This window comes from Aptenodytes patagonicus, chromosome 5 (assembly GCF_965638725.1).
Source record: "Aptenodytes patagonicus chromosome 5, bAptPat1.pri.cur, whole genome shotgun sequence".
NCBI lineage: Eukaryota > Metazoa > Chordata > Aves > Sphenisciformes > Spheniscidae > Aptenodytes > Aptenodytes patagonicus.
This window is the reverse complement of record NC_134953.1, coordinates 82,693,196-82,709,181: the sequence shown is the minus strand read 5'-3', so window position 1 is coordinate 82,709,181 and position 15,986 is coordinate 82,693,196. Positions and strand designations below refer to the sequence as shown.

The 15,986-nt window shown below is 38.0% G+C and overlaps 1 protein-coding gene across 4 annotated transcripts in view; it reads right to left on the bottom strand.

Annotated features, from left to right (window-relative positions):
- The window catches only part of DENND1B (DENN domain containing 1B), a 169,851-nt gene that overhangs the window by 121,708 nt on the left and 32,157 nt on the right, over positions 1 to 15,986 (bottom strand). For all 4 annotated transcript variants that reach the window (XM_076337985.1, XM_076337986.1, XM_076337987.1 and 1 more), the window contains exon 3: positions 8,201 to 8,244. In XM_076337985.1, the coding sequence (XP_076194100.1) occupies positions 8,201 to 8,244 (44 nt within the window). The remainder of the gene's footprint in view (positions 1 to 8,200; positions 8,245 to 15,986) is intronic.

The window sequence follows — 15,986 nt, the reverse complement described above, 5'->3', positions numbered from 1 at the left end:
AGTGTTGAAAAATGAAAGAGAGATGAAACAACTCCAAGACCAAAGAGGGACAGGGAAGAATCAAACAAGCATAATTTTAAGGCGCTAACATATTGCTTATGTTACCAGATGCAGACAGATGACTAACACAAAAAATAAAACGCAATGGGCATACAATTAGATGTATTTTTTCCCAAGGAGATACGCAATGTACATTCACTTTGCCTATGGCTGAGCCTGTCCAGACCTTCTGGCTCCCTGCTACGGCATCGTTGCTAGAGATTACTCTGCAACAATTTCAGTTTGGTGTTTCTGCGTGTGAGCATCCGTCCGCCACTTCAGCACAAAGTCAATCAGTTTAGCTTAGACCTCCGATATAGCATAAGCCAACTTTGAACAGCTAAGAGGAGAGGCAGGCAGCTTCCACCAGCAAGCCAGGCAGCACAAGCAGCTACAGCCAGGAAGGTTTTCAGCTGCTTCACTTTGATCCGCAAGAATGAAACTGCCCATGCTCAGGGAAGACACACACAAATCTAACCCAAGTATTCACCGCACTTCCTGAAAACTAATAAAAAACCTGCTCCTACAGCAGGATTTCTCTATAAATTGAAAGAGGTCTTTCCTCTTCCCAACTTGAATTTAGACTAAAGAACTGATGCACTGAGTCTGCACTGGCCCGGTACGTTTTCTCTAATAGTGGCCATTAGTACCTAGTGAAGGACAAAGGACAGAGATAAGCATGCACTGTAACCTCAGAGACAGGTTATTTCTCAGATGTGGAACTTTTGTTACTGATTGTACTTTTATTAATGATTGCAGACAGAAACTGACTCACACAAAAACCAGAAACTCAACACCTCTGCTTAGGGAAGAAGCAAATAGAATCTACCAGCCAAGTAGCTCACAATGCCTTGAAAATTTACACAGAAGTAATGAGTACCAGAAATAATTATATTCTGATGGATTAATGTATTTCCCTTCCTGATCACCTGCACGGAGCTGCTTCACCTTCACTTATTCCTCGTCCAAGATCCCAAACCATGTAGGCTGGAACCCTCCAGCCGCAGCCCAGTAACCACCCTTGCCTTGCTCTTGCTGCTCGCAAAGTCCTCTGCCGCTCCAGTTCCTGATCTCAGTCCCATCAAGTCTCGTTCTTTGGCACCAGAGTGCCCTGGTTCCTTGATTTCATCATACTTGGATTATGACATTTGATCCCAGACCATTTCCTAACATAAGTTATATGTAAAAGAAAGTTATTTTACTTAACAAAATATAAACAAATTATTTGAAGTGACACTTCAAATACCTGTAGCAGTAACAGTGAACCAATGCGCCTCAAATGCTCTCCCAGTTCTGCGGAAAACTATCACGAAGAAAGGCAGAGCAAGAGCCAAGAACCAAACACAGAGTTCACGAATATTACATCCAGTACCAAACATAGAAAGAGGCTGAGCTAGTTAGGATATTCCTCGAAGAGCAGCAGTAAGCTTGAGACACAAGAGCAACGCTGAAGGTAAAACAGAAGCAATGTATCGAAGACTAAAGTGGGTGGAGGGTACTAAGCAAGTAGGTGAGAAAGTATAAGGTAGCACAGAATAGGGAATTAGGTGACATTAGACTGGAATATTCTGAGGGCAGTTGAGGTCAATCAACAATGACATCACACATGACAATTTGGCAGTCTTTCTGGAAGACGTTCCAAATGATTGTCATCACCATTTCAGCCATCAGTTAATTTCTTCTTCTTTGGTTTGGCACAACGCTGAAGGCTGTAGGAATAAGCCAAATCACTAACAGTTATTTTCGATAGGCTAATACAGAATATCTGAAGGACAGTCAAATATTAATACTGTACTTATTTGAGCAAACAGAGAAAAGAACATTTCTACAAAATGTAGTCCCCCAATATCACAGCTGTATGATTAAAAAAATGGCTAACATATGCATACAGTCTATTAAAATGCACATAATTTATTTGACTCAAAATGAAAACATATCTAACAAGTAATTCCATTCATCTGGCCCTTTTTCACCCAGCCTTAAGATATACAAATGCATGCCTTTTCACCAGAACACAGCAGCTGGGAATGAAAAGGAAAGCATTCAAATGATCATTTTCACATCATATTCCATCGTCTTTTCACCAGCTTCTCCCCAGTCTTTCTTTGAGTCCCATTCTGTTACAAGAGAGCTGCCTTTTAGATCAATTCATATTTCCATAATCCACACTGCTGTTTCTCCCTCTCCTCCCCAGGGTGGACTAACCCCTGCATCCAGAACTATGGCTTACAACTGTCATTAAGACCTGTAACAATAACAAGATAACAAAAGAGCTGGTAGAGATGAGGCTAGCCAGTACCATATGCTGATCAAGTTCAACATTTTTAACTTAAAAGCTCTATGAAACAAAACTGCCATAATCCTGAAAACAAGCATACTTGATGTTGCCACCTGTCCTCAAAATTTCAAGAAAGTTCCAAGTTTTCAGTATTGGGCTTTTATAATTTTAAAAATAAAAGTCTCAAAATAAAGATTTATTCTGTCTCTGTTGGGATGAATTAAAAAAAATAAAAAAATAAAAAAATCGAGAATGCATCCTGGAGCATTTACATCTTGAATGATGTAAGGGTCTCGGTGATCCTGGGTGTTCCCAGCATGTCTAGGTGGGCAGTTATTTCACAGAATATTTATCAGGACCAGACAGATCTTTTCTGTTCACACAGTGCAGTTAGCAACTATAAATACACCTCTGAATGTCTTTCTGCCGATTGTCTATCAGCATAGACAGAAAGCATTGCTGCCTTACATACACAGTATTCTTCAATAAAAACAGTATGTATTTCAAACATGAAGTGTCAGGAAATCACAGGAAACTATCTTAACCTGATAAGGTTTACTTGCAATGCACAAAGTTGCCATCATCTCAGCCGGGTTAATTGTTTTCCTCAAAGTTACACAGGGGTTCAAGTTCCAAAATATCCTTAAACTAAGCAATAAGGTGTAACGTTTAGACAAAAATACTTTTGAAAATTAGTAATCTCATCAGATTGATTCCTCCTTTCTCATACCAATGTACTCAAAGACTAATCAAACTTATTAATACACAAGCAACAAAATCCCAAAACCTGTCTTAAGATTTACTGATAAAAACAAAAAACACCAAAGCAAGCACCTATCTAGTTAGCATAAACATTTGAAACATGTATTTAATGCCTCATCAGAATAAAAGAACAAAGCCATCAAATGCAGAAAGCCGGTGAAATGTATCCCCTAACAGCATGCCTGCAGCCTTGAAACGAGCGTGAACAGCCTCGTACCTCCCGGGTTCCTGCTGCTCTCTTAGGAGAGCACAGAGGAACACAAAATCGTCACAACTGGCTTCCACACGTTATTTTGACCCAGACAACAGACTTTAGCTTGCTTCTTGAGATTTTTTTTTTTAAATAAAACTTGTGCTATTATTTAAATCTTTAAAAAAAGAACATAGTTTCTTTCATATTGACCTCATTTATATAACTGCTGCCACAATCCATGCAATTAAATATTCCATCCTGCAAGGAACTGAGCACTTTGACTCCACTCAGATATTCATTTAAGCCAGGCTTAACTTTCAATAGTTAATACATACATTGAAAGTAAAGTGTGCAATTAGTGCTTTGCTGAGGGAAGGCTAACGTATTAGTACTTCATAGGATTTATCCCTTAAACAACTGATGTTTACACACATGCATGTGTATCTATATATTTTTATATATACAAATATTTTCACATGAATCTGATAGATTTACATGTATAATATCAGGCGTTAGTAGTTGGGTCACTACAGGATAAAGGAGTAAGGTTTATTGCTCACAATTCAGTGGTGACTTTTGCATAATGTGATACATTAAAAACAAAAACCAGATGTTATGATATAAAATACGGTATAATAACACAAAGGGCATTACAGTAACTTCACAGAAAACAGTAGAGATTCCTCACATGGGATGCCATATCCCTTACTGGTTACTCATCTGCAGGGTTTGGGAAAAGCCTGACATGAAAAAGCAGATTTAGTCTGCTTGCCTGACTAAATAATAGTAGTATTATTTCTCTCGCAGAGAGTGAGAGAAGATAGGATGAAATCTGCAACACAACTAACAACCTAATGCAGAGTCGCAATGCTTTCCTAACCCACGTCTTCAGTCAACAACCCCTTGTCATATTTCGTATTACTAAAGTGGCTTCTGGTAAGACCATCTCCTGCCATATTAGCTATTTGTATCATCTTTCTGGCGAGATGTTTTTCACCAGCACAGAAGTGGCAGAGTGAAGAAAAATTATTATGTGATTAGAAGAGAGAAGAATAAGAACTATCCAATGGATCAGTTTTTCTATACACCATATATTCTGGGACCTACTGCAGATGGAAATCACTTTGGGCCAATAAGCAGTCAGATTAAAAAGCAACTGAACTCTTACACAGCTAAAAATAGTATCTAAAATAGTTGTAATTACTAACTTTGTAAGAAATGTTAGACTTCACATGCTTCAAAGGTTAAGAGAACACAGAAAGCAGCACTGCTTCTGGCAGAGCCACTAACACCTGCTGGTGCTATCGGCACTGTGCTCTCGTCCTTCCTTGTGCCAACCCTACTCCTTTCCCCAGGAACGTTTCAACCTAGTGAAGTCACTGGGAGCTTGAGTATCTTTATTTCCAGAACAGCTACGGAGAGAGGCATACTGGAGGCATCTGGACACATCTAACATCAGTAGGGCTTTGCACTGACTCCACTGCCACAAGGAGACAGCCAGCAACAGCAGATCTCAGTTCTGCTGGGTGACGTTAATTTCTGCAGAGATACACATTTTCTTTTTCAACAGTTATGATGTATTTCATTTTGGAAGCCAAGGTGTTGTTTTTATTTGGGTTGGTTCTTTAAAGCACTTAAAAATACTTTATTTTTAAAAACTACTGGATTTTTTTTCCAGATATCATAGCATTATTATTTTGTCTGTATAGACTTCCATTTGAAAATGAACTTGCAAGGCTGAAATTAAACTCTAGTCTAACCAGTCTGAATAAACAAAATAGGAATTTCAAGATTAAAAACATACGCATCTTTTATCATAAAAATGTCATTGAGCACAAGGGGAGTTTTGAACATACTACAAGACAGACCCTTTAGGCATATATATACAAAACGTATTTTAAATTAAAAAAAATATCCCATTAAATGGCTACAACCCATTCCTCGTCCAAATGCGAGCTTGTGAGGATAACCATAGAAGAGCTATAAATGCTCAAATCAGGAATCTTCACATTTTTTCTACAGTGCTGAGATTATTCAGAACTTTTTCAACATTGTCAAACTCATGTTTATAGCATAATGCCAGTACAACAGTAAATTGTAACTCTATGATATAGTCTCGAACAGATTAGTTCTTTTGGCTTTTGGGGTACTTTCTAATAAAGATTTTCTCTGAAATGGTACTGTAGTTCTTTGTACTTAGAATTCTACCCAGCATGAGTTCATTGTTTAACTGATAGTTTTGAGAGTCACTAAGAAGTGAATTACTCCCACCATCAAAAAAAAAAAAAAAAAAAAAAGCAACAAAACAAAAACAACTTTCTGAAATACTCCTGGCAAAGAGAAGTATTTTTCATTTCCTGCCTTGAAGCATTAGTTTCTTTTCTTTCCCCATTCTGTGCTTTTCCCTTTTCCTTCTTATTCTGGCATCTGGCATCTGAAGAATTACCACTTATAGAAATTAAGTGGTTTCCCTGCAGTCTCGGCAGATAAGGAAATCAACAATGAATCTTGCAAATTCTTTTGCGGCACCAAAACTGCGCCTTAATATTTCCTTTACTTAATGGACTGCGTGTGAGTAAGTGATTATGACAAATGACTAATCTTTTCTTTTTCTTGATCGTCTGTAGTTTCTACATCCCATCCAAAACAGATGGGATGTTTTGCAAAACAAGATTTTGGAAAGTCACCATTTAAGAAAAAAAGAGACCAAAAGAAGAATACTGCCCAGCATAAAAGCAAATGGCAGGCCACAAGAACGAGAGAGAGGATTAGGGCTGAGTAAGCATTGGAAAGTTCAGGCATACTGGGAGAATGAATGTGAGAAAGAGGAGGAATATATCAAAATGGCTTAGACAAGTTTTCTTTGCATTATGAAAGCAACAAAAAGGTGACATGATAAACTGTAGAAAAATTCAGGAAGAGAGGAAAATATTTTGCCCACTGTTATCACTTCACTGTGCAAACAGACAGCCCTTAGATTTTAGGAAAGATGATTCTTTGGGATACATCCAAAAACTAACTCACACGTTTTACATTTAAAATATAAACGACTGGAAAATAGGATGGAGAATACTCTTTTTCTTCCCTTTTTTTTTTTTTTAATATTCTCCCCACAAACTTTCATTGAAATTAGCCTTAATAGTTTTAGTGAGATCTCATTTTTTTTTAAAAATGTGGTAGATATTCAGGTCTCCAACCCAAACCTACCAAGTTCAACATGCACACACACATGCGCACAGAAGGCTTCTGCTGATTTCACTTGACTACTTGGCTCAGGGGTTTGCTATAGAAGCTGCCATATATTCTGTTCAAAGCCAGTAGTTCTAATAGGAAAATTTCCCTTGCAAGGATGAGGATTAAAACATACTGTTTTCCAGGAACACAAGCAATTTACCTGAAACACTAGATTCCCTACACTGCTGAGACACAATGTGCAGGCGTAGGTTTTTCAGAGCCCAAAGGCAGAGAGCTGCCTGAGGACTCTGTTTTTTATAGATTAGGTATGTCTATTGCATCTTTGTACGATTCCCCTCCAGTCTTTAGTGGGCTTCATCTTCTAATCATTTTTCTACACCAGCTGTTCTTTGAATAACCTTCGACTTACTGAATAAGCTCCCATTTTTCTTCATACATAATTTCTCTTTTTTTTTTTTTTTCTTTTTTAAGATCAAGTCTTTCTTAGGGAAAAGAAAAAGAACAAAACAAACTAGAAAAAAAGAATTTAAATTACAATGATGATGATCATTCTGCAGCCAGGAAAATTATCAAAACTTGCTGGATGTCTAGCTAAGAACATAGAACAGCACACTTTGCTCATGTACCATTTATCACTATGTTATAAGCTGCACATGTTTCTGACTGATGCTATTCCCTAACCAGACATCCTGCCTTCTATGTTTGTATATTTATTCCTTTCATCATGAATCACCTTAGAGCTGCCTTTATAGAATCTTGTATTATTGATTTCAAAAAAAATCAGCAATTTATCAAGATCTACTGTACAAAAATATTTCCAGATCATCCATTGTGGTGATATTACCAATGAAGAATATGTTTGACTCAGTATCACTCTAAAAAGAAGAGCAAAGAGAGACATTGAGTCAGAGATATTTATTCTATTTAGTGTTTTTATGTATTTTTGTTTATGAAAATAAAAATATTTCCATGGAAGAAACTCATCTAAAAGTTGCTGAAATGATAAAATTTAATAGTTTCATTAAATTTTAATATTAATAACTTAAAATAGTCCGGGGGGGGGGACGACCCAACACACTAATTAATAGCTTCTGATCACCTCAAACAGTGAAATAATCCATCAGTCCTGTATGTACAAACTTTCCTTTGAGGATTAATTACAGAAAGAAACTAGGATTTTCATGCTTTCAAAATCAGTAAGTTTAGATTATTGTTTCTTATAAGGGTCTGAGGATTATTTTTTTTTCCCCAAGCAAATAACTAGGGTCTCTCTAAAATATTATTAAATAAATGTATAAAATTTTGCATGGTAAAGGATTGAAGGAACAGCACAGGTTCTGACATTAAAAGGACATACATGTGCAGCTCTTCAACTTTTTTGTTCTGGTGGTTTTTGTTAACACAGTTTATAACTTCAATGTTTGGCAAAGTTTTGTTGATACATTCTCCACATTTTCAATCCTACAACAGATAAAAACCCAACACTTCCAACAGAAACAGCTTATAAAATACCCCGTATCAAAAATAAGGCGATACAGAGAATTAGTATGATATGCATTGCTGTACAACTGCTATTGCATATTCCTGTCACAAAGGCATTCTAATCACCAAGCCACCAGTTGGGTGAAGTCTTCCTCCCCGCTATCATTAGCATCTGCCTCTCCACAGCTGAATAGGAGAGCTTTTTTATAATGATTCTAACATAAAAAAAAGTTCAATCTCATGTTTCCAACCTGGTCTCCAAAGTCCTCCGGGAACTTCCACAGTACCACTGGATCTGTAAATAATTGACAGACAGCATTAATCAGAGGCAAAGGAACAGCGTATTACAGTCAGAGTACATTAATATTAAAGAGAGGGTCAGCTTCACATCAAGCTTTGAGGCAAGTGCAAAAATGTATCTAAAAACCAAGGAAGATACTGGATTATTAAAAAGACTTATTTCATATTTATGAAACTGTATGTTTATTGTTTTACATACGGTAGCAGGTTATAATGTACCTAACTATTTTCATATTCGACTCTTTCTTTTTAACCTTTGAGTACTTCATTTTTAAGCAGGTGTTCAATTTTCACATTTTAATTTAATTAAGAAATAAAGTGATATAAAACCTCTTTCCATCCAAGGAAAAAAAAAGATGTAAAATGATAAGAAGGGGAAAACAAAGATCTCTATGAGGTATAGAAAACTGTCATTTGTGATTTTAAAGATAGTACCAATGTAACCAGCACTCCCAAGGAAGAGTTCAGAAAAGCCAGCACATTTGAATATTTTCTGTCCAGAGCCATTTAAAATCAGCATTTCAAGAATATCTTCAAGTTTTCATTAACCTGTTATAAACTGTTAATTATCAAAATAATCAGTGTTATTTAGGCTATATATTCATCTACAATTAAAATTATTTTGAAGGCATCTAACACAGTGACCTGAACCATAACCTTTCAACAAAAAAACGAATTACGCTCTTCATCCCCCCAAGGCTTTTAATCTCCTGTGATACAAAACCTACCCCAGGAGCTCCTGTTAAACTGTATCGCAAACACCCGTGAAGCCTCACAGCACTTCTATACAGCAGATTAGCGGCAGCATTTGTCCATGTGCCAAAAGTGAAATTACCCGTCTTCCTGCAAGGGAGACCCAGGTCGGTGCCAAAGTCTGGACTAGCGGGAGAGCTCTCCAGTTTCTGCTCGTGTCCTAGCCAAGGTCAGGCAGATCCTCCCGCCGCTGACCACGCAGCCGACAACAGCTCTGGGTGCCACAGGGCAGTAAAACGAATGGAGAAACCCGCCGGTAAGCGCCGGGGGACACAGCCTGATGAGAACTGCAACCTCCCGGCTACCTCGGGAGCTGCTGGGATTCCTGTCTTCTGAGGAGCCGAGATCTGGGAAACGTATTCGGATTTCCACTTCGGTCTCTAACACTAGCACTGTCTGATAAATCAGAAACTTCCTCCTTTATTGCTACGTTTTACATCAGAACCAGAGGGTTCTCCGCTTCTGGCAAAGTATGGAGGTTTCTACTCTTCTTCATCCTCCACGTACGGCTGCTGCTGCAAATGGAAGCTTTAAAGGAGAGAAACGGCATTGGTGATATTTTCATTCCCAGCTGCTGATTTCAAATCCTACTATTCAACAGGCAGCTGCTGCGCCCGCGTTTGCCGCTGGCCTGTTCGCAAGGAGCTGGAGACTGAAGCCAGCATTCCTCCTCCCCTCTGGGCCAGATGTTAAACCAGTGGTGGAACACACATATTGAACGTGTTGCAAAATTCAACTTGTCAATCAACTCAACCTAATTTAGACCTAATTTTGATCTAATTCAGATTTTAGACAAAAATGTGGCCATTTGACTCTTCTCACTGGACAAGCACATTTTTGCTCCTAAGAACATCTGGGGAGGGTTCTGCAGCTATTATTTATGAAAATGCCTGTGTTTTGCACAAGGAAGCTTCCTCCATCTACTATGGGGAGCAAGAACTTCTGGAGGCAGACATGAAACAAGAGATAAGATGCTATGTTTATAAAAATATGAGAGCTAATAAATACAGTTACTTAAAACAGAGACTTTTTCCCCACCTATTTTGTGTGTATTTAAATCACAAACACATCTGTGTAATGACCAGATACACAAGAAGTTTGAACATCTGAGTGCCTATACTGTAAGGGACCTCTTATTTTTATTCCAATTTAGTATCACAAAAAATAAAGTTATTATATGTCAACAGTGATCTCTGATAAATTCAAGGAGCAGCAAGCATAGTAACAGATATCAAATACTCAATGTTAAGTTACTCATAAATTACTTGCTAAAAAAACACTGGAAATTGTGCAGAATCCAAAAAATACCTTAATAGAGCTTGCAAATCTAAGGCCATATGTCCACAAACATTTCAAGCATAAATTTCTCCACAAACGAGCAGAGAAATCTCCACTGCACTCCCACTACCAGCTACTTGGTGATCCTGTACCATCATCCCTCTCCTGCTGGTGCAGACACTTCCACAGCTACATGGCGAACCAGATGAGGGAACTGACCAATTTCAAACCAACCGTCTGGAATTTTTCAGGTCAGTGTCAGCTAGATCAGTTCCCCAAAACCCTTGGTTTTGTGCCAGAAAAAAGGAAGGAAAAATGGGGGACGGGGACTTGCGGCGGGAAGAAGGCAGGACTGCTTCACCCAGCGGCCATCTGGCCTTAAGCATTTGCTAGACCTCATGAAATACAAGTTGGTTACTAGCTATGTCTATTCCCATTTCTTATCACCTATTTCTTGTTCAGAACTTCCCAAGTCTTGCTGTACCATTTGTAGCTGCTTCTATTGCAAAACTCAAGAGTTATTGTCTGCAAATAGGTGTGCGGACCCTTCTGCAGCAAGGCAGGCTGACGGAGCATCGGCAGGGAGGAACAGACTTGGCAAGCTCGCCTCTTCGTAGCAATGAAATCGGGCGGATTGTTTTGGCAGATGTGAAGTACAGTTACATGAGAAACATTTAGCATATTGAATGCTTTAGCCACACAGTAACAAAATCATGGGGTTTTCTGATACTTTGCTTTGTAAAATGTTTAATGTATAAACTTCTAAATCGGAAAGAAATTTAATTTCTTTCTTTCGCTGTTCTTAGTGGAAGTGTAACTGCCAGGCTTCAAAAAAGGAAGCAGACTGCAATAGCAAAACCTCCAACTGTAATTTTAAAAGGTCACAGTCAGGAGCAAAGTACAATCTCAGAATTAAGCAAAACTTGGCTCTAGGTAACTTGGGATTGGGGTCACAAAATCGTAAAACTCACACCTCAGCGAGGTGCCAACAGAGCTGAACAGCATTTCATAGGAGCACCCTTTACCTACTGGCAACAAGATCAACAGCTCCAATAACTTCTTTTGGTGCCCTGATATGCTAAACAGATATAAAACCTGCAACTATAATTTAGTGTCCTGCTCAGTTTGCTATCTTCACTTCATATTATTATGGCGCTCTCATACTACTTCGGTCTCACTTGAAAAAATAAAAACAACTCTAAATTCCAGTTCACTGAACTACAGGTATAACAACATTTATTTTCATGTCATGAAAGGATATTTATATCATGAGAGGATAATTAAATTCATGTGATCTAAACAGGCAGAATAATGCTCTTAATACTCCTTCATGAAAACAAAAAAGAGCCAACATTTAAAAAAATATTCCTAACTCAATTCAAGAAAAACATTCAGTGCTACATTCAGTAAAAATTACACACCTCCAAGACTTGTCCAACTGCTTTGAGCTGGGTTTTGCAGTTGTTATCACTGGCTTTTAACCGGTTATTTTAGTAGGTACCTGCCATACCTCACCATTAAGTGAGAAAATCTGATGTGGCTTGTGCTTCAAAAAGAAATGTTACTATACTCTTTCTTTGCCTTCACTCTCTGAAACCAAACCCTAACACCTATAAAAAGCCTTGGGATTTTATGACAATTATCTGAGTCAGGGATTGGGCTTTTTTCAAAAGATTATGTTTGTTTCTGCTTTTGGAGCTAGGCTCAGGCAGCATCTGACACATCTTTGTGGCAACTTCTCACAAGTGCTGCAAAGGAAGAAACAAAAGGGTACTGATTTAGAAATAAAAAAAGAAAGTATAATCCGATTCTGCAACTTCATGCACTTTATCTTCAGATTTACAAAGACTGAATTTTCTTTTCCCTGAGGATTACTTTCCAGATACCCCATCTGATCTGGCAATGTTAGGTCAATTCTATGCTGATTTTATGAGTGAAAGGATGAGAATCACGCAGAAATAGCTGCTGCTATAGCCGGCTGAGGAACTACTGAGTTTCTCCTAGTCTTCTTTTTCTAACAGACTTTTTGGGACAAACACTTTATGCCAATTCTAAGTAAATGTAGTAGTAAGAGCAATTTGTTAAGTGCACCTGTAAAATAGTTTGTGTATTGCATGTGTAAATGTCTGTATTGTTGCACATGTAAATAGATATATGCATGTACAAGTATCACTTCTTCCTATGCCTACTGCATCCAGGACAGACATTTCTTACAAAAGTACATCTTGACACGTGCCAATAACGCTTGAAAATTCCTTTGGTAAATATCCTACAGCATTGGAAAGTACGTCTCCCAGGAGCAAATCTCACGCTGTTGTGAGGCTGCATGTGAGCTCATGCACACATTGCTAGACATAACTGGTGATATTTGACTACATTTGCATCATTTGTGATCATGTAAGTCTGTACATATTTTAAAATAAAGTTTTTTTATAAGAATATTCAGAAAGAACCAGTTAAGCCCCTGAGGACCAGAATTAGAAGCAGATGCAACTCTTGGTACAAGTCAGAAGAGAGACAGGCACAGAAAGGTTTGTTGAGGGACCAAAACTTAGAGTACAGTATACTTGATACAAAGAGAAAAACGAGTCACATGCAATGCTTAAAAACAAAAGTATTCAAAATGTTGCAATCTAGAACTGCTCCACAAGAAAAATGCAGGCAAGTATGATATATACTAAGAGAAGAGGAAAACATATGCATATCCTCAAGGTAAGTAATTCCTCTCCAAAATCTACTCCCACAGAGGTAACTTCATAACGCATGTAATCCGTATTTTTAGGAAAACCACTTCTAACACATTTTAACTTCTGGAACAAATCTAAGCATATATAAAAGTATTATTTCTCGTGACAGAGTAGATAAGTAGTGCATTCGGAACTATGAAAAATAAAGAGAGAAAGCTTTCTGAGTGGTAACTTTCCCAAAATTTCAGTAGTTAAATATACTCTAAAAATACTCGTCACAACCATTAAGCTCGCAGATTAGAAACGTCACCCAAAAATACAACAGGATAAGATAATTAGCACACATTCAATTTGGTAATGGAACAGAAATTACAAACACATGCTGAGAAACATCATCTCAGGTAATTCTCTTGATAGCAAGAAAGAATAATTTCAGACAGAAAAACACAGCTAAGGTAAAATGAAACGGGTTAATTAAGTAGTCCAATATTCTGCCTGGAGAGGAGGAACCTTCATCCCTGTGGGTTTTACGGAGAAGGATAGACAAAAAGACTGCCAAGCAGAGTTGGTCATGTCTTGGGACAGAGGAATGGACTAGATGACTGCTCAGTATCCCTACAGCTATATTTTCTCTGATGCTGTAAAGATATTCTTTGGAAAAAAGCTGTCAGTGCAGAGGGGAAAGAAGAGACCGGGGCCAGGAGTTACGGGGGTGGGGAAGAAACACAGTGAGGAAAAGGAAGGCAGCAAAGCAAAGCTTACTGCAGACAGTTCTTCTTTCTTGTCTGGGGGAAAAAAAAAAAAAAGACGTTCCAGACTGTTTTTCTTACATGAACACGAGAATGCAATTAATAAAGCTGAAATGATATATATCATTATCTCAGGAAACAGCTTTATACACACACCTTTAAGCAATAAGCAGAATTGATTTTGTTAGAATAAGTAGTTTTCAGCAATAAAAAAATCAGTTCTCTAAACCAAGTTTATAATACTGCTATTGTTCAAAGGCAAAAATCTGCTACATACTTAAAATAATTTGACAGAAACCCACAACAGTAATTATAATGATGCTTTTGTGTCCATATAGAATTTTATTACAACAGTGATTCAGAAACAAAATAAGAGATGAACCGTAACGTGCAACCCAAGCGTTTTCACAGATGAAATCATCTGATGAAAAAACCAGCATTCACATAAAAAGATTACTTCTTGCAAAAAAAGACTTCTGTATATCCTATTAAAATCTGCTTGTTAACAGTTTCATACATGCAGTGCCAGAGGTGCAGCAGGAATGGGAGGCACTGCTGTCAGGAAGATCTGAGTGCGACAGTGGTCTTCAGCTCACAGGTTTGGGGGATCAAAGTGGAGCACCCGCCAGCAGCTGGAGGAAGAGCAAGATGCCACGGAAAAGAGGGGAAGAAGGGAATTACAGTATTTTCCAAGCATCAGTAATCAAAAGAAAGAACAAGGACAAAATACATTGAAGCAACTTCATAAAAAAAGTGAAACTAAGGAACACTCGCTAACTTCTCTGGCACCTAAAACCTGTCAGATTAAAGACGATATGCAAATGAGGGTGCCACTGTAGAAAATACTTGAAAGTACACTTTTATGCAAATCATGTAGTCCACATATTTTTTTTGCTCATCAAAGGAATAACTGAAAGAAACTTCTATAGGACCGTTGTCTGTTCTTACTCTAACTGTTCCACAGAAAGCTTATTGCAGAACGCGACCGCACTTTTAGTCTTTTCATAAAATCAAAAGAGAATGTATTTACAAAATTATATCAAATCTTAACAATCCAGCACCTTCAACTTCTTTACTCGCACTTTACCCACTAATGTGCCTTCCTAAATTGCCACCACAGTTTTGAACAGTTGCTACTTCAGCAAATAGCAAATGAACACAAGGCAAAAAAACGCTGCACCGAAACAGGTATGTTCCCCTGGAAAGCTGACTACTTCCAGCCAAAGACCGGTAATACTGAGTGCTTGACCACTGACAATTTTAAGAGCTAAATACTGACGCTTTGCAACCATGTCAGTTACAGAAAAATGTAAGCGAGTTTCAGGAATTACATTTGCCAGCTTTTCCTGCTATATATTAATACACTGAGATTTTTCTGGGTCTCTAGGTGCTTACACATTTGAGCAAGGTGCTGAACCTGGACTCGCCTTTCAAATAAGCCACAGCGTGGCCACAACGCAGAAGCCCAGTGTCTCCTGTCTCCTTTCCCTTCCCCGCACCAGTGGCCTCTGCCTTGTCTTCAGCTGATTGAAGATGATGGAGATGTATCTGTACTTCTTCAGCAAAGCTTATAATGAAAAATTATTTAGGCAGTGAAGGTACCTGACTCTCACTGGCATTGAAGGAGATACTTGGAGCATTTGACTTTCAACATTTTTCCTTTTAATTTTTCTCATACAAAGTAAAGTGTGAACTAAATGACAACAGTGTCAAACAACACACACTAAATACTGCCCTTTAAGAAAGTGAAAATGGAAAATAACATTTTAGTAGCCTGCCTCAGTTACAGTCACAGTAACTGTCGCCTGTAAGTCTTCGTGGTTGCACATTTGCAAATCAGAAATGTGATTTTTTTACATCAGTGCCTTTTCAGTCAGGTTCAGAAACATAATTACAAAGACTGACTCCTCACAGGTAAGATGAAAACGTCTTCCTCCCGCGAGGAAGCTTTTCCTAAGGAAACTGCTTTTAACTGTAGCTGAACATAAGCTGGGCAGGCTCTCAAGTAAGCTGAAAACTGTATCATAGTTTAAAATAATATCTGCAGGACTTATGCTTGAAAAATGCCCCAAATTATAAGTAATCCAAATTACTCATAGACTTACCAAGTGGCTCAGAATTTAATTGAATCTTTTCACAGACATGTAACTTACTAAATGGTTTCAGGATACCAGTGCCCACACCACATTTGTGGAAATTCCGAATTTTGTTTCTAATACATGGGGAAAGAAAGAAACAATCCACAACTGTAAGAGTCACTCGGCCTTTAA